The 19,694-nt window shown below is 42.6% G+C and overlaps 1 protein-coding gene across 1 annotated transcript in view; it reads right to left on the bottom strand.

Annotated features, from left to right (window-relative positions):
- The window catches only part of MXRA5 (matrix remodeling associated 5), a 30,983-nt gene that overhangs the window by 9,801 nt on the left and 1,488 nt on the right, over positions 1 to 19,694 (bottom strand). The window contains exons 2-5 of the mRNA XM_077145625.1: positions 18,692 to 18,908; positions 10,291 to 10,420; positions 9,688 to 10,078; positions 1,602 to 6,755 (exon numbers count right to left, since the gene is read on the bottom strand). Of these exons, the coding sequence (XP_077001740.1) occupies positions 1,602 to 6,755; positions 9,688 to 10,078; positions 10,291 to 10,420; positions 18,692 to 18,879 (5,863 nt within the window). The 5' untranslated portion in view covers positions 18,880 to 18,908. The remainder of the gene's footprint in view (positions 1 to 1,601; positions 6,756 to 9,687; positions 10,079 to 10,290; positions 10,421 to 18,691; positions 18,909 to 19,694) is intronic.

Below are 19,694 nucleotides of genomic sequence, written 5' to 3'. Positions count from 1 at the left end.
TTTCCAACATGAAGCTCAGTGGGCAAGTCACACACAAAGCACCAAATGAGACCTCCTTTGTGTGGGGGCTGAACTAGCAAGCGACCATGGCCAGGACAGCTCAGACTCATGCTGCCCTTCACCCACAGAAGCCCACCTCCCTGAGGTGCAAGACCATTTATTTCATTTGCTTTGGAGCAGAGAGGAAACTTAGGCCCACTGAAACCTCCTGTTGAGGCAGGTATATTTATAAATGATCAACTAAAGGCTCAATAGAGCAAAAGCACCTTACAGCTCCATGCTACCAAACTACAGCTGGTGGGTGGATGTGAGAGTGCCATTGGGTCACTAAATAAGAACAAACTTCTTAAGCCTAGAGCTGGCACACAAAGGAACAGTCAATAGTAGGAGTTGACTCCTGGAGTTGGTTAAGAAGAATCCCCCTGGATAGCTGTGCTTGACATGTGAGGGGGGCATGACACAGCATTCCTTTCAAATAACAGGGGATGTATGAAAGTCTGCAGATTAACACAAATCGTATTTCCAAGAAGAAGAATGGATTCCTGCAAACACATAGTCGATTTAAAATGAACAAGCCAGCGATTTCCTCCATTTCCTACTTTAAGCAGAATCCATTACTAAATAAGTTTGAAAAAACACACGACTTTGCATGCCGAGCTGATCAAAGAAGTAAATGATAGTCCCAGGAATCATTTGGGAATATGCTAACCTTGGGAGTACTTGGAATATTTGTGAGATAAAAGTTAGTGAAGAATATGAGGGGGGGGGCACGTTGGTTCAGCAAGCATAGCTCTCGCCTGCCATGCTGGAGACCCGGGTTCGATTCCCAGTGCCTGCCCATGCAAAAAAAAAAAAAAAGTGAGTGAAGAATGTACAGCGCTCCCAAGTGTTATCAGCATAAATCATTCCTGAATTATCCAAATGGAGACCAAACAAAAGCAAATGTTCTCTGATCAGAATCAAGGGCTGAAGGATGCAGGCGTGCTGAGAGAGAAGAAAAGGGAAAAGGGAGAGAGCTCATTAGGGTGGCTGTGACTTCTCAGCTTTAACTCTCTGCTATTACCTAGAAAGCAGGTTGCCTTTCAGACAAAGAAGTTGGTCAACTTATGAAGCAAAGTGCTCTTCGGGCATCTCGGAATTCAACGTATAGACCACATCTCAAGGTTCAAATTAAAAGAGCATCTTCCTAGATCAAACCAAGCTCCATTTTCCTTGGCAAGTCACTACAAGGGCCAAGGGAATTTGCAGACTTCTCTTCATGTCACTCCACCCCTACAATGGGTGGAAGATGGCTTTTGAACGGAGCCCTCTTGGAGAAATCAAGGAGCTCCCTATGGAATATTCAAAGTTCCAGGTTACTCCTTATCCAAAACATCTATTCCAACTTTCCATGACTCCACTAACATCTCCCATCCATCTTGGTTCCCTTCTCCATGTTCCTTTAAAAAAGAAAAGACCTTGCATCTAATTTCTCCGACATATGCTCCTACCCCACCAACCCTTCATTTTCCCCAAAGTCTCCAATTCTGTCTAGAGTCCCTGACTTGAGTAGCTTTCCCCTAGAGGAGCCCTGGTTAAAATGCAGATGTTTAAACACCTACCTGTGGAAATCTTTGTCCAGGTAATGAAAGGCTTGGGTTTCCCAGTTGCCTCACATGGGAATGCCACATCTGTCTCTGCTGGGACGGACACAACCTGTGAGGATTTGGTGATAATTTGAGGCTTTTCCCCAGGTACCCAGAATTTGGATGCAGGCGGTCCTCCAATTGTTAAGAGTTTTGAGCTGCTGTGGTGGACGTTTCTGGAAGACTGGCCAGCAGATGTTGCAGAAGGGATAGGGCTCCGGGTGGAATAGATTGAGGGGATATTCTGTACATGAGTGGAGGGTGGCAGCATGGTCCTGGGAGGGTGAAGTAATGGAGGGGCTGGTGGACCAAAGTCCATGTGGAAGATGCTTTGGGAATGTACCCTATTATAGGGACCTGGGTTAATTTTTCTCTCCTGTGTCACCGGGACAGGAGTTGTGGGCGTCTGTGACTTCAGGGTGACTCCTAACTGTGGGAATGCAAAGGTCCTGTTGAAGAAGAAAGGGAATCTGCCATTAGAATAATGAGGGATTCTTGAACTTGGTTGCTTCTCAGCCGGGCTTCTGTGATCAGGAATCTTGTTATTTCCAAACATTTTGGAGCCGGCACTGATTCTGTCAGTTCCTTGGTCACCAAATTTACTAGGAATGCTGGGTTTGGGTCTGTGCAATGGAACAGGAATTGTAGTGGTTGTTAGTTTTGGAGTCCCAAAGTGCTTGTTCTCTGGAAAAACCCTTGGAGGATGTGCAGTTATCTCTGGTTTGTTGGTCAAGTGATGAGGTGGCTGGGAAGTCACAAAATATCCAAGGGAGCTTTGTGTGGCCACAGGCAGTGGCACTGCTCTCCCCACTGGGGGTACAGTTTTGGCAGGAACTTTAGCCGGCTGCTGGAACACTTGTACAACCCCCTCCGGGAGGTGACTACCTGGGTGTTGTGGTACACTGGTTTGGGTCTTAACATCAAGTGTTTCCTTTTGTAGCTCCTGCTTTTGAGATATGTTAATTTTTTCCTGGTTGGAAGAGGGGGTTGTTAACTCATTTGGTCCCCCTATATGCTGAGTTCCCTCACTTTTCACTGGGGGTGCTTTGGTTCTTGAGATTCCCACACTGTCCTGGTTGGAGGAGGGGGAAGATAATTCATTTGGTCTCCATCTATGCTGAGTTCCCACACTGTTCACTGGGGGTGCTTTGGTATCTGGGATTCCCACATTGTCCTGGTTGAAAGAGGGGGTAGAAAATTCACTTGGTCTCCATATATGCTCAGTTCCCTCACTTTTCACTGGGGGTGCTTTGGTTTCTGGGATTCTCCCGTAACTAGATAAATTGTTTTCCTTGGACTTCGTTGACATGTAAGATTTGCTTGAAGGGAGAGGTGTAGGTTTTGTGGTGGTTACAAAATCTGTGGGGGAGAATGGGGGTGCTGTTTTCTCCATTGGGATAAGAATAGAGATGTGATCTAGTGGGCTGATTTCAGAATGGGTAGTAGCCAAGGTGTTTTCATATTGCTTCTGATGACTGGTGGTTGTTTCTACCTGACTTGAGGAAGACTCAACTTTTATGTTTGAGACGGTAGTTGAAGCAGCAACTTCTTCCTGTTGAGATAGTGTAGAGATTCCAATGGAAGGTGAAAACTTAGAAGGAAAATCCAGATTATCCAATTCTTTCAAAAGAGGTGACTCTGTAATTTCTATGGTTTCCAAAGAACTGGTAACAAGCTTATCGATCTGCAGCCTCCCAGGTGGGGATGCCCTTGGAGGATTCCAGCTCAGAGTGCCTGGAAACCATAAAGGAGAGGATTCCTTCTTAAAGTCTCCCACTGTAGAGACAACTGAGCCAGGATGTGATACAACATCAATAACTGATTCAGCAGGGAGTAAAGTGCTAGTTGTATAATCATTGGCATTTGTGACACCATAATCCTTTCTAATGTCTTTTCCATCTAATAGAGATTTACGTGTGACTGCAGTTGTTTCCTGGACTTCATTTTGAGGTAAATGCATTTTTGTGGTGGTTGTTATGTAACCTTCTGTCCAGCCAGTTTCATACACATCCCCAGTTTTCAGAGGAACAGTTCTATGTGAAAGCAGAGTTTCTGAACTGGAAGTAATAATATTTTTATGATTACTTTCTGGGGAAGGTGTGGGCTTGGATACAACAGCTCTTGATCTCACTGTGGAAGAGGAATACCGATGTTTGTTTTGCTTCTTCAGGTGTTTCCTTCGTGAGGTTCCCTTGAGACCTGGTTCTGCATGCTTCTCCATATCCAACAGTTTGGGAATCACAGCTGTGTTACTGATCCATGATGTGGGAAAAAGTGAACTCTCCACTTTGTTTGGAGTTTTCCTATCAGGTGCTTCAGTTGGTAGAGTAGGAAACATCCCCATTGGGCCAAAAGTTGTCAGATTTTGTTTATGCCGTTGGCGAAATCTGCCATTGGGTCGTAATCTCCTCCTCCCATTAGGCCTCCTTCTAGAAGAGTGAGTGGTTGGCACAGGTGGTGTGGCAACCTTTTGGATTGGCATCATTTTTGTTGCCACAGTGGAGTCCTTGTGTAATGGAGTACCTGTTGTGGTTATCTCTGGCTCTTTATATGAAGCAATGGTACTCAACACTCCCAGGACAGAGGCTGGGACAGTACTGGGTTCAAAGTCCTCCTGCTCGCTCTCAGGACTTCTGGACCTTGTGGGGTCTATCTCCAGAATATCTCCTTCCCATGGTATCTGAAAGTTCTCCTCCATGCCCTTTTTAATTGGTGGATTGCCTTCAGTGCTTAAACTCCCTTTCATAGGTTGGGTGTAGTCTATTTGTCCTTGTTGATATGTTTGAGCTGGAATATCTGGCTTCCTTGGTGTTGGACCTTCAAATGACTCAGCTGTTTCAAACTCTGTAGCCCACACGGTGGAGGTTGGAGTGACATATATAGAGGTCAACTCTTTCATTTTATCTTCACCTGGTTGCATCTCAGACTCAGCCAAAGAGACGGCATCTAATGGAGGCTCATCTTCATCCGATGTGGACTGTTGCGCAGATTCAGTGCCTACTGGTATAGACAGTCCCTCAGTTGTGACCTCTTCATTGGCGTGCTCTTCGTAGGACATGTCCAGGATCTGTAGAAGAGTAGAAGAGTCATAAGGCAAAGATGCCAGAGTTGCGTCAGTAGCCCACTTCAAGTTAGTGCCTGTGGGGGTTGTATCCTCAGTGTTCTCAGATAATCCACGATCAGTGACTTCATCTAGTTCTGTGCTTGTTACCTTGGATTCAGCAAGAACTACTCCATGGTTGCCATGTTCTTGTGTGATCCTGGTTGAAGAACTAGTAACTGAAACTTGCTCCTCTTCACTGACTAGAAACATATCTGCTGAAGATTCCTCTGTATTGATTGCTATCTCTGCAGGAGACATTGAGGGTGGAGGAATGGCAGGCAAAAGAGGTACAACTTCTAAACTTAAGGATGGAGGAGTTGTTTCCATGGCCTGGGGAAGTTCTGTGCCTTTAAGGGGATTTTTCCCACGTACTCTGGCTAAAATATCTGCCCAGTGCTGTGGATTTATCTGTTTGTTTGTCATGTTAATCCTTCGTCTGGACTCAAACACCCTGCGACCTTCTGCAATATTAGTTTCTGGTTCTTTCTCAGAGTTCTTCCAGAGTTTCAATTTTCTTCGACCCTTCTTGTGCTTTTTACCACCGATGATGGCATCGTCCTTTGCTTTGATCAGCACTCCTTGGTCTTTTAAGTGTGGAGCTTTCCTCGAAGCACTGTCTTCATCTTCTATGCCTGATCCTCCCTCATCCTCCACGATATCTCCTCTTAGTCTGAAGAGAGTCTTTGCATCTGGACGTTTGCCTCTTTTTGATGACCTGTTGGATCCTTTCTTCTTCACTGTGACCCCCACAGTGAAATAGTCTGCACCTTGCTGATTGACAGCCACACATCTATAGTAACCACTATCGCTGGTTTGGACCTTGGGAATGTAAAGGGTTCCATTTTCGAACATGTATGCATGCGATGCATTGGCCAAATCATTAATTATCCTTTTGTTTGGAAGAATCCAGCTAAGCTGGGCTTCTGGTATTGACAGTGCCGTACAAGGCAACATCACCATCTCCCCTGGATTCTTGTCAATCATCACCGTGTGTCTATCAGGGGACTGAGTGGTGGGCCCTTGCACAAGGACCCTGTATACCATTTGATCCATTTCATCCTTCACCTGGGCAATACACTGGTACAAACCCGAATCACCGTGCTCCACTGAGTTGATCCTCAGCTGGCCACTGCTGAGGATGGAGAACCTGCTGTCCTTCTCATCCATGGGTGCTTTCACAACAGAGCCATCTGGAAGCACCCAGAGGATGGATGGACTCTGGGAAGCTCTCACGTTGCAACTCAGCTGGCAGTTACCCCCTTCCAGGATCGTCTGAGCTCTGTGAACGGCTTCACTTGCCTCAATCATTACCCAGCTTATGCTCTGAGTGTGTTTCAGATCTTTGGTGGACACCGTTTGAGAATACCGTGTGTAATAGGAGAGCAACACCTTTTTGGCCATACTCTGGCGCCGATTCAGTTGGATGTCGATGGACGGCTGCATGATCCATCCTGGGTCTGCGATGATATGTGCTCTGACGCCTGTGTAGTAAAGGGCATCGTCATCTGCATATTGCCTGTACTGGTAGCTCACGCTGGGGTCTTTGCTGAGCATGAGTTCTCGGTGCAGTGTTACTGGGACTTCACTGTAATATGCTATCAGTTTCCAAAGTTTTTCATAGTTTTCCCGAGTCATTGGACACTCAAAGTCCAAAGCGATGGTTGCGTTTATATCCATCTCCTGAGGATCCGTTTGGTTCAGGTGAATTTTGTACACATCCATGGGCTTCTTGATGTCACAGACTAAGTGAGCATTGTTCCCGTGCTCATCGGTCATGTTCAAGGTGATTTTCCATGGGGGAAACTGGAAACCCTCTGGGGTGAGCTGGGCATCAGTCTCCTCTGGATCCTGCTCGTCCTCACTAATCCCACTTGTATTGTGTCTCAGAGCAGATGTGATGAATGGCTTTGCACAGGCAAGGTCTTCCAGCTTGTGAATCTCTTGTCCAAGCAACTTCTTGGGGCTGGAACACATAGCACATAGCTGCCCACCTTCATAGGCTTTGTCCTTTTTACACTTCAGAATCCCTAGAGAAAATAAGCAAACAAATACGCTATAAGTTCATGAAACCAAGGATGACATGCCATGCACACAGCCTCATGGTGATGCTTTTCTTTGCATCTTTATCATCCAGGTGCATTTCCATAGTCACAGTTACAACACAGTGCCTGCAAACTGAGCAGTGTTCCACAACTACTTAAGAATGGGTAATAAGTACCCATGTTTGGTTAACATTTCAATTTTTTAAAAAAGGACTTGTCTTGCATATACTATACAATTTATCCTTCTGCGAAAATCCTGGACAATCTACAAAAATAATTGCAACCCAAGAATATGTTTCCAGGTTAAAGCACTAACTTTAGTTAGTAATACATCATGTCTAATATGTCATGTCTACCTCTTATTATTCTATAACTATATAATTTTTTCGTTTCAGACAGTGTTCTTTTCTGGATTCACACTCTTCTCTTAGCCTCTTAGACATTGCATCTTTCTAAATTTTTCCTTTCTTATTACTCTAGGCTCTTCCACTGGCCCCTTCTCTTCTGCTCAACTCTTTAACAATGCAGAACTCCATGACTTAGTCTTAGATCCTGAGTTTCACAACCCTTGAGATGCCACTTGACATCTCTATTTGCATCTCACAACAGCTCCTAAAACTGACATCTGCAAACCCAAATTATGTTCTCACCCTGCCCCACTCCTAGACTGCTTACAGCTTTTTCATCTCAGTAAATGGTGCCACAATCTTTCCAGTCAGGAAACAGGGAAAATTCACAGCCCTCATGGAATCCACTCACTTTCCTTTCGCAATGTGGACACACCAAGCTATCATACTCTATGGCTTAGAGTCTCCTGATGAGTTTCACCATATTTGTTTTTGCTCTACCCCTTAACACACACATAGTTTTCTACATGACTTTCAGAATTAACATCTCAAAATGCAGATGGGGCCACTAACACACGCACATGCATACATATGTGCATGCACACATACACACACACACACACACATGCCTCCAAGTGTAGCATTGCTGCTGGGTCTGGCTATTTGGCTGCATTTTGGACCACCCTTGCACTCACCCAGTGGGGTCCTAAACTACTTCCTGCTGATGGAAAATGGGTAGAAATGACAGGTGTATTTTCTGGTTGAGACTGTTAAGAAGGATGCGTGCCATTGTCTTTTCTCAACCATTGGCTGAAATAAGCAATAGTGGTGCCCTAGTGTAAGGTGGAAAAAGAGGTGGAAGTACTCGAGTCCCTGAATCAATCCATGGTGGAAAGTCTCCCAGCAACTAAAGAAACACAGATTAAATTGTGAGACAAAGGGGATGTGATGCAAAGTGGGTAACAGTTGAAGAGGCTAAAGGAGGCTCTCATGGGAGTGATGGCATCTCAGAGGAGGTGGATTTTCACTATTTCTGTGAGGATCTGAATACTGAGGAGAAGATGACCCCTTGCACTATGAGCACAAAAGATTTCTCTACAAGTGGGCAAGAAAGTCCAACGATGTTGAGTTGGAAATCAGTTTCAAGGTCCAAAGGAGAGTTATGTGACTGGAGCTGGGTGAGAAAGGCCAACAAAGAGACCGGTATAATCGGGGGCTGAGGGAGATGGAAGAAACCATGTTTAGGAACTTCAAGGAGTGTGTTCTCTGTCCTCTGAGCAGTAGGAAAGCGGTGGAGGATTTGTGTAGGAGTATGGCAGAGCTGGATGAAAGAGAGCTCTGGCTGGTGCTCTGGAGAAGGCGAATTGATATAAGGCTGTGGGAATTCCTACTTGGAGTTATCCAGTGTCCTTACAGAGAAGAGACAAAAGGTGAGCTGGGGAAGACCACTGGCAGTGAGGATGGAGATGAGCAAACAGACTCAGGATGTGGTACACCAGTGGTATCTGGTGGTGAGCTGAGAGGCAGGGCTTGGGAAAAAGGTTAAAAGAATGTGTGATGATTCGTTTCACTTGTCAACTTGGCCAGGGCTTGTGTTTCCCAGCTGTTTGGTCAAACACATATCTGGGTATTGCTGGAAAGGACTTCTGTGGATGTGATTAGAGTCCACAATCCATGGGCTTTAAGTAAAGGCGATGACCCTTGACAATGTGGATGAGCCTCAACCAATCAAAGGACTTCAGCACAAAAAAAAGAAGCTTCCTGGGGAAGAAGAAATTCTGCCTCAAGATGGCAGCATAAACATCCTGTCTGAGTTTTTAGCCTACATGTGGATTTTGAACTCAAAACGACATCAACTCCTCTTTGAAGTTCCACCTGCTGGCTTGACCTACATATTTCAGACTTTACCGCTCCCACAATTGCATGAGCCATTCCTCAAAGTCAATCAACCAATCAATCTCTTTCTCTCTGTCTGTCTCTTTCTCTCTCCACACATGCACACACACAACAATATCCTACTGGTTCTGTTTCTTTGGAAAACCATGGCTGATGCAAAAAGAAACCATCTTTCTCATTTTGAGTTAAATCCACTTTCTTGCAACTTCTACACGTTGGCCCTCATTTGAGTCCTCTGGATCAATACAGAACATTCTCTCCATCAGTAAAAGAATAATCTCATTACCCACCAAATGCTGGCAACTTCTCTGCTCCAAGCATCCCATAATACTTCCTCTTAAGACATGGTTTTGCAGACCCTTCCCCACTAGAGCTTCCCACATCTAGCTGGAATCAGTGACTGAGCATAACACTCCAAGTATCACTTCTAGGACAACAGTCGGTGACTGTATATAACTGACAAATGAACATTTCTTTAAATTTTACTAAGAGATGCATACACATGAATTATGGCATGCATATATCTTAACATCTCAGTTTCCTACCTTCCATCAGATTTCATGCAATACGTGATGCACTAAGCAGCACAGAGCAGCTTTGGCGAATGTAACGTTTCAAAGGGATGTAAGAGTGTGCAGCTCAGAGGAGCCCTGTTGGTTCCCATCTCTTCTTACCTCTGGACTTTGCATCCCAGGCAAGAAGCCATTTCATCCCACAATCGCAGGTCCACGGATTGCCATGGAGATAAAGATTCTCCAGAAGCGGCATGTTCTGAAGCATCCCTGGTGGAAGAGTTCGGATCATGTTCTCGGCTAAATAGAGGTGACGGATGGTGGACAGTCTGAAGTAATCCAGAAACATGAACGTGGAGAAAGTACTGGGGTGCAGCTGTTGAAGCATGTTTCCTTCTAAATGGAGCAGCCTCAGGGATGTTAAGCCGTTAAAAGCTTGTGGGTGGATGAACTCGATTTTGTTGTGGTCGATGTGCAGCCTTATTAAGCTCGAGAGCCCCTGGAGGGTTTGCCCTGTTATCACCTGCAACTTATTGTAACTGAACTTGAAAACCTACAAAGAGAAGGGGAGAGAATAATTGTGTTTACTGTCTTAAAAGCTGCAGTCCAGAACAAAATGCAGGCATGAGATGATAATGGTAAGCCTGCTCTCCATGTCGAAAAATGGCATTTTTATGGATCATTGGGGAGCATTATTCAGTTTCCATTCTTTATGATCGGTTGTAGAGGCTGCAATTAGTGATGCTTGTAAGTGCCTGAGTTTACCTGGAGAGCGCTTAAGTCTCGCAACGCCCCGTCGGGGATGCTTGGGATGTTATTGCTATGAATCATGAGCAGCTCCAACTTCATCAGTCCTGCAAACGAGGTTTCTGAGAGGGCCTGTATACTATTGAACCTTTAAAAACAATAAGAGAGAACTTAATGACTTCATAAATCTGGACGTTGCTCTTACACAAACTTCAGGTAGACCTTGCTATCTATCCTAACCTGCAAAACCCCAACTGGGACCATTCTAGCCAACCCTAAAGAACACCTAGGGCAATGTATAAGATTCCACAAGGGTTCCAGGCACGAGGGTCACTTTCCAGAGACCTACACCCTCCAGATGGGTCTGTGGTCCAGATATGTCCTGAAACCTAGAGGGCTCAGCCTCTTCACAACATCAGCTTGTTCCATCTCCCTAGATTAGTGACAGACCCTTCCAACATGAGAAAGTTAGAATGGCCATAGTTCAAACACCCCTAAAGAGAGAGATAAAAAGATCAAAGGAGATGGTGGAGTTATCCAGAGAAGGTAAGTTTAACAAATGACTGTGAGTGTTAAATCATTGTATTGCTATTTCCTTTAGCCCCCAGTATCTTAGAGCAACTAGGAGTAAAAACCTAAAATTGTGGAATTGTAACCCATGTCAAACTTTGAAATATGTTCTACAACTAATTGTGGTGCTGTGCTATGAAGTTTATGGTCTTTTTTGTGTATATGTAAAATTTTTCACAAAAAAGAAAAAAAAGTTAATCGTGATATTAAAAGAAATGTGTATTCCTTCTAGTCTCTTATAGTCCATAGTAGCTAGAAGGAAAAATCTGACTGGATCATATGGTAGCCCGTGATAAACTCTGGGATCTGTCCTGTAACTTCTTGTTGAGGGGTTCTTTGGAAACTATTGCTTTTTTTATATCTTTGTTTTGTATATACGATATATTACACAATTAAAAAGTTATAAAAAATAAAAATAAAAGCTATAAGAGAGAGACAGTAAGAACAGGAAACTGTGAATAGTCAAATCCCAGGCGGGAAAGATTCCCCAGCCTTCCCAAGCGCAACTGGGCAAAATGGAAATTCTGTGGTCATTTCAAGATAAACCCCAGGAACGTTCACCTCCTTGAGTTCTCATACACCTCTGGGGTAAAGAGGAAAAGGACACATTTCATTTGTTTTCATCCATTTAGGGGATATTCTCTGGGACTTTTGATGTGGAATATGCCGATGCAGTAAGAGGCTGTTTCAGGGCACTAATGGGATTTAGGATTCTACATGAGGCTGGTCTATGTAGCTCCTTGCTGAAAGGCTTCTCTGAAGTAGCAGTAAGGAGTGTCACACGGCTGCCAAGAATGGGAAAGGAGCAGACAGAGGTGGAAATAGCCTCACATCTCATAAAGGAAGGAGGACACGATGAGCGGAAGCATCCACATTAAAAAATCAAAAGCCAAACACGACAACCCAATTTCACAGGGACAATTTGCAATTTCTGATGGAATAGCAAAGTCACTCGTAAACATTCTGGGTTTTGTTCTTTGTTTGCATAAACATTGGTAATTCCACTTTCTTCATGGGTTTAGGTCTTCATTGCTGTACTGATTGTGCACATGGGAATCCTCAAACTTGATTTTAAAGCAAGCAGAGAGTCCTACATTCTGTGTTCCTGAGAGCAGTTCCCCTCCATCAACATTTCTGATGACTCATAATAAATCCAACCTGGCATTATTTATTACCTATTTTTTTTAAAAAAATAAACTTTAAGAGGATGCAAGAGAACAGCTCTAGGCAAAATGAAGCAGATGTTGCCAGAGCCAATTATCTTATAGATGTATACGTGCCTACACCAAACCCCAATTTCAAAGTCAATTGAAATACCAATGTAGGGATTTACTCACCTACAGGCCTTTAGAAAGCACCTTTCAGCTACACTCTTGAGTGCAGGAAGTATGATCTCCAGTACCAAAACCATTCACATTGATTGCCTCAAACTCTTCTAAGAACCAGTTAAATAATTGCCTTGTTATAGAAGACTGTTATAGAAGACTGTTGGGGATTGAATCGTGTCTTCCACAAAAAAGCATGGTCAGGTCCCAGCCCGTGGTCCTGTGGCTATGGGTACACTATAAATAAGATATCTTCAAGATGTTACTTCAGTTAAGGTGTGGCCTGACTGAGTCAGCTTGGGCTTTTGTGCAGGTTACTGGAGTCCTTTACAAGCAGAGTGAAAGCAGAAAGGAGAGAGAAGCCACAGCGAGCAGCCAGAAGCTGGAAGACAAGCAGACCTGGAGGAGAAAGGAGAAGATACCACCATATACATTGCCACGTGACAGAAAAGCCAAGGAACCCCCAAAGATTGTAGGTTAGCCAGAAGATGTCACCCTCTAAGAGAAAGGAAGCCTTCTACTCTCTGAAACCATACATTCCTTCTATTAAGCCAACTTGTTGTGTTCAACAGCCAGGAAACTATAAGAAAAACCAATTTACATAAAGAAACATTCAGATGCAATTGATGCATTCTACGTTATAATCATGTTGTATGGATTCAAAATGGGGCCCGGGGACAAATAGAGCATAAGACATTCATATTTCCTGCTGGTTCTGTTTATTTACGCAGTTAGTGGTCAATCATACATAGAAATTCCCTCTTCTGGATTAAATGAAATCCCTACTGCTCTTTCTTGAGCATTTTGCTCCAGATTCTTGTCAGCTTTGTTCTATTTAGGAGTGGTGAGAGATGAACCCTGGAGAGAATTGTACTGACACCCAGATGTGTAATTTATGATCATGCATTGGAATCTACAGACTGTTAGAAGGTAAAAGGAGCAACCAGAAAAGGACATGTTCCTTTGCAGATAACTTAGTCACCTAAAATCTGTGAGGCAGGTGTGTTCCCCTAATTTGACGCAGCAAAAACTGTGATGCAAGTAGGGAGTTGAATTATACTATGTCCAATACCCAAAATCATGTTATTTCAATTGACCAACGTGGGGGCTGAAAAATGGCAATATCCACATTTTAAAGAAGAGAACATTAAGAGAAGACGCAGTATCTCATTCATCATCACTCAGGGTAAAACCCAAATCTTTTGATATCAAAGCCTCACCATGTATTTAGACACCATTTGCTAAAGTGGGAGAAGCTGTTAGTATCTACTCATCACTGAATTTTACTCACTCCATCAGTTCAAATTTATGGAATTGTGGTACAAATGTCTGGAGACTTCTTCAATGTGGCAGAGGATTTTTGGGTAATAATGCCTCAAAAGATAATGCTGCAAAACTATGTGATATTAAATGCTATAAGGCTTCTTTCATGGAGTTAATAATAGTGCTCTCCCTCTTCTCCAAGAATGTGAAACACAAACAAAACAAAGAAGGGACAGGTGTATTTTGTCCAATGACTGCCTCAGTTGTCACCTGCAGAGAAAAGAGAGTGGAGCTGAACTCAAACTAGATGGAGAGTTGGAGCCCAGGTTCCAGGAAAGTTTTGATCTCTCCTATAGATGAGATGTCTGGAAGCAGCTCATCTGGCTTTGGAAGCCCCTGGCCTCCCCGCTCACTCTCTGTGCCCTTGAACAGGTTAAGTAACTTCTTCAAAGATTAATTCCTTCATCAATAATGCCACTGTTAATTCTTTCTTCAGAGGACTGCAGGTGGATTAAATGGCATTATATCCACAACCCATTAGACGTTGCCATTATGAGTTTGAGTGTGTCCCCAAAAAGATACGTCCAAGCCCTAGCACCCAGTATCTCAGCATAGGACCTTATTTGGAAATAAGGTTGTTGCAGAAAATTAGTAATTAGTTAGGATGAGATGAGGTCACGTTGGAGTAAGATAGACCCTTAATTGAATCTGACTGATGTCTTTATAAGAAGGGGTAAAGACAGAAAGAGAGAGGCAGAGAGAAAATAGCCATGTGAAGACAAAGGCAGATGCATGTACAACCCAAGGGTCACCAAGACTTCCAACATACACGGAAAAACAGGAGAGGTGTGCAAGTATCCTCTCTAGAACGTTCAGAGGGAGTACAATCCCGCCCACAATTTGGTTTTAGACTTCTGGCTTCCACTACGGTGACAGAATGACTTTCTGTGGTTTCAAGCCACTCAGATGTGTGGTACTTTGTTTGGCTATCTAATTTTAACAGAACAGTCCAGGGCAGATCATTGTTTGACTCTGAATTATTTTGTGGTTGGCCTCAGGGTTAGGAATTATGGGTCATCTTTCTGTTTCTTGAACTTGCTCAACTTGTTCATGCTTTTGGGTCACTCTTTCTTCTCTGTTGGAGGTTCTCAGCCGAGAGTGGTGTGCCTAGAAGGGGACATCTGGCAATGTCTGGAGACATATTTGGTTGTCACATTATGAGGGTGTGATGCTGGCATCTGATGAGTAGAGGCCAGGGATGCTGCTCAACTTCCTACAATTCACGGATAGCCCCCACCACAAAGTACGATCCTGTTCCAAATGTCAACAGTGATAAGGTTGAGAAAGCTTTCCTAAACCTAGACACTCTATGTGCTGCTTCATTAGCCTGTTACCATTTAGGATTCTACAACTAAAGCTGTCTGGACTGGTAAGTAGGCAAAAGGGAACAGATATCCACCTCTAAACCATTTTCCATTTCTTTGAGTCTGAGATTTGTCTGGAAATGCAGCAACGAAGAGGGAGAATGGCATCAGGGTGGATTGGTGGGGCTTGGCAGGGACAAGGTAATCTAGAACCTTGGGGGACAGAGCAAAGTATGTGTTTTCTTTACTCCAGATGCAATGAGAAACCTTGGGAAGATTTCAAGGGACAGAGGGGCTATGAACTGAATGGTGTGCTAAAATGACAACTCCATGCACTGCGTGGAGAATCAATCTGAGTGGGGCAAGAGAGGAAGTAGGAGACCAAAGGTGAGATGGTTACAGGAATCCCAGTGATGGATACTCTTATTTCTCATCAGAAATGAATGCAAGTGGGAAGTTTCCAGACATGCTTAGAGGAAGAACCAGCAGGCATTACTGATTGGTGGACTTAGGAATGAAAACGATATTGGAGGGATGACTTTTGCTTAGATTTCAACAAAGGAATGGATTTCAGTGCTGCTGGCTGAGATGGGATAGACTTGGAAAGACAGGTTTGGGAGAAACAATCCAAAGTTTTGCTTTGCCATGATATATTTGAGGTGTTTGTGAGAATCCAGGAGGAGGTAGATGAGGCTGGCTTTCAGGACTGAAATGGGAGCTCAAAATTTGGGTCAATCTGGCTAAATGGGTGATGTTCTAAAGCCCCAGAAGGGGGTTATGTCACCTGATGAGAGTCTGCAGATAAAGAGAAGTAAAGGGACTGCAGAAGGAGGAAGCAGATCTTAGATGGAGTAGATGGAGTTCAAGACTCAGAATCTGAAATGAGTCAGAAAGAGCTTGGATTTTCTTCAACAGATTGTAGTGTAATGGTGTGCTTGGCATGTATTTCTGCTGTCTTTGTGAACTACATCCTCTGGATCTAATATGACACTTGACTATAATAAAAGTCTCTCTTTTATTTCATAAAGATGGAGAAGGGAAGATGGCCCAGTACAGATAAATGTCATGGTTGAATTTCCTCCAAGTCTGAATAAATCTTCCAGGTATGGAAGTTCCCAAAGACCCAAGATGGGAGCAGATCTGTTTAGGAACTTGTCTTCCTATATCCCCTTCTTGGTACCCCTTTGGAAAAGGACTCAGGAAGCTGCAGAATCCATCAGTGCCAGTGGTAAAAATGGGGAGAATTCTCTGGGACAGACAAAAAGGGAATCCTCATGAGTCAAGTGGAAGAGGAATTTTCTTCCCTCCCAGCACTGGAGGGTGTGGATGACTACTTTCCACAAATTTCTAAATTTCAGCAGAGAGATGGAGACATTTAGCATGTTGCTATGAAAAGGGAGCCAGGCAAGGGCCATGGGTTTTACAGTACACTAGTCACTTAACGTCCTTTGCAGATTATCTTTGTCACCTGTTGATTGCCAATAACCAACTACCTAACAAATCAAGTGATGATATATGCTAAAAAGCTACATGGATAGCAGTTACAAAGTAGGATTTAAAGTAGGAAAGATAGGTATGGGTATTTGAGAAGTTCCATTAAGATACCATTAAACCTAATTTTTTAATTAAGAAAAAAATCATTAAAAATCTGTAAATTAGACATTAGATGGATGATTTTCTGTTTACTCAAGGACAGTGGGGAAATAATTCATGGGAAAGCTTTGAGACTGTCCAAACAGGAAATAGCAGCTCCCTCCTTCAATGCTATCCTAGAAACTTAATGACAGCTGTGTGCAAATGCAAGTTTCATGAATCCTCTGCCAACAATTCATTCCTTGAGAGTTTCATTGTCTCTTCAGGCTGCTAGAGAATAGATTAGACTCTGAGTTCAACATTTTAGACATTTCTCCTGCTTCTTTCCCCTTTCAGAGTGCATCATACCAGCTTCATTATCTACTTTGAGAAAGATTTTCAGAAACAGCATGGTGATACTATGAGTGATAAAAGAAAAAGTGGCTCATTAATGCTGTCTACTGGTTCAGCCAAATGGAACTAAAAGCTGTTGTTGCAGGAAGTATCCCTACATTTCTGTTTTTTTCTAATTCTTACTATTACAATTATATCTCATTAGCCATAGTATGAAAAGGAAGCATTGTGATATCTTTCTTTCATTGTAATGGTGAAGCCTTGGGATACTTAATTTACTGTCTTTGTTGTTAGTTCTTTAAAGAGAAATCACCAGAAACTTTATTCTAATTTAAAAGTTTGTGACGTTTCTTCTTACAAAATATTTGAGTTTGAAGATGGGCAAAGAGGAAGAGCATCCAAAATGCAAAGAACTCTTCTATACATGACCTATTGCTGTTGCAAGTCTAAACTCATTGTGCAATTAGCACCTTCTTGGGAGGGTGCATGTAATACCTTACCTGTACCTGTTTCCAACAAACAACACAGGTACAGAAATCCCCTGGGACAGAGTTCTCCTGTTCCAGTCCACCTTCATGGGTCACTACCAAATCTGTCTGACAGAACCTCTGATACGTGCCCTGCCCAGTGTCTGGGATCTAGGGATTATTTGGGAAATCCCAGCAAGTCCTAGAACTGGTCTTTTTTTGAGCAGTGAGCTAAAAATGGTTCATGGAAGGAACAATCAACTGGAAGTAACTATTTCACATGACAGGAAGTACAGCAAAGAAGGGAAATCATAGGTAAAACTCAGTTTTCACCCCACGTATATCAGCACAGCTCATCCTATTGTAGTTCCATTTGGCATTAGCTCCTCCCTTTTCTCTTACTTCCACTGGAAAAATTATGTATCCTGTTAAACTATAAGGTTGTAAAAATGGAAACTCTCCCATGAAGGCCAGATAGTTTTCTCCATTGAGTTATCATCCTCAGGGTCAGATTTCCAAACATTCAAGACATCTCTTCCTAAGATTTTATTGAGAAAACTATTTAATGATCTATTGCCTTGGATTTGGGAAGTTGTTATCTTATTGATTTAACTCTCCAATCTATCTTATTCTACTTTTGGATTTCATATCCAATAAGAGCAAGGCTTTTTCAAATATTCTACGGTCTAAAATGTCTTCTCACATTTACAACTGTTTGTTCAATGACTAAAGTTTGGATATTCCATTTTATTAAAGCCTCCTCACAGATATTCATAAAACTGTCCATTATTTTGTTGATTTCACAATGATCAAGTATTATATATAAATTATTACATAGCATTATATATAAATAATTAATATATTTTGTTGAAAAGGTACAAATGACTCTTTACAATTGAGATAATACATTAGTACCTGTAATTCGTATCAAGGAATAATTACGTACGTAAAATGCTTATGCATAAAAAGTTAATTAAAATGTAAAAATTCTTTCTGGCATACCACATGGAAATATCCCTTTAAAATATATATTATTATTTTAAACATGCAAAGCCAGAAATAACTTTTATTTTTCCAGTCACAATACCATCATTTGGACGACAGCAAAACAGCACAGATGCTGTACTTATTCTTTTTATCGCTGTGAAGTTCCTATTGAAATCATCTTCGTCTATATGTGTGTGTGTTTCCTCTGAATTTGCCTCTTCAAATTAAAGAGAACTGTCATCAAGGGAAATTTCTTGTGGAACTGAAGTTGCCCATAATGCTTTGTTAGTAAACCCAATGATAGTGGTTGCAGCCAGGGGATAAATTGAGCAGATCATCTGTCCAAAGTACTGCTATTAGTATAGTCCCAAACTGTCTACCTATGTAGAGGTAATTTACCCTAGATGAACCAACTATAGACGAACAGACAGAGGGAGTTCCTCAGATATGCCTGCACAACACCCATCGACGCACACGCAAAGACATTGAAAGCACTGGATGAGAATGTGATACAAACCCCAGATTGATTCTTTCCACGTCTTCGGAAATCCCAGCGGGCACGTAAACCAAGGAGCGAAATGTGCAGTGGACCTCGCTGGAAACGTAGCAGGTACAGGGGTGAGGGCAAGCCAGGATCGCTGTGGGAGTGCCCCAGACGAGAATCAGCACCACGGAGAGAGCCCCCCAGCGCGCCTGCGTGGACATCTTGTCCGGGGGCGTGGGTCTCTGTTCACCTGTGATGGAAGCACGACACAAGAGGCCGTTACGGTCAGGTAGCACCCGCTAATTCTTAGTCCCGCTTCTTGTGAGTCATGGCTTCAAAGGATACATTTTACAGATGCTTAAGATAGTTGTGTAAAGAAATAGCAAACTTGCCCTTTTTAATCTTGCTACATTCACTTTAGACATTGCTGCAGGACATATCCTTAATTCTGAGTCTGATACTATTATTTGGAAATTTCACTATATTGTGCTCTTCGCGTTGTAAATATGCATATATATAATATATACATACGTATATATACAGCATATACGTTGTAAATATGCATATATATATAAATATATGTGTGTGTGTACTCGTATAGGCATATAAATGTACACAAAGAGAGAGATTAGATCCCAATTACACCCCGTAATCAATGTTTTGTTTCTTTCGAAATAAGCCAAAGCTGTTATTCATTATATAGATACGTGAATAAAAAACTTCTCAGGGAAATCATTATTATCAGAACGATTTCCTTCGTTTACTAGGATTCCTCAAAGTTTTTGTTATCACTTAAGTGCTCAGAGAGGCATTCGCTAGATAGGAATCCATCTGTGGGTTTGTTTACTCTTCTTCCATCTTGCCTGAAGGAACCAAAAGATGATAACGCAGTTGCATTAACTTTATCTGGAATGAAGTTTGCAGGCACCAATAAACATAGAATAAAGGAAAGGCATCTTCAGGAAAGACGACGAGGCAAACAAAACAGCTAAAAGCTCAGATAAACATCAGATTCCACCAGTCACATCCTTTAGTA

The sequence above is a fragment of the Tamandua tetradactyla genome, chromosome X, assembly GCF_023851605.1.
Source record: "Tamandua tetradactyla isolate mTamTet1 chromosome X, mTamTet1.pri, whole genome shotgun sequence".
NCBI lineage: Eukaryota > Metazoa > Chordata > Mammalia > Pilosa > Myrmecophagidae > Tamandua > Tamandua tetradactyla.
This window is presented reverse-complemented; position numbering and strand designations above follow the sequence as displayed.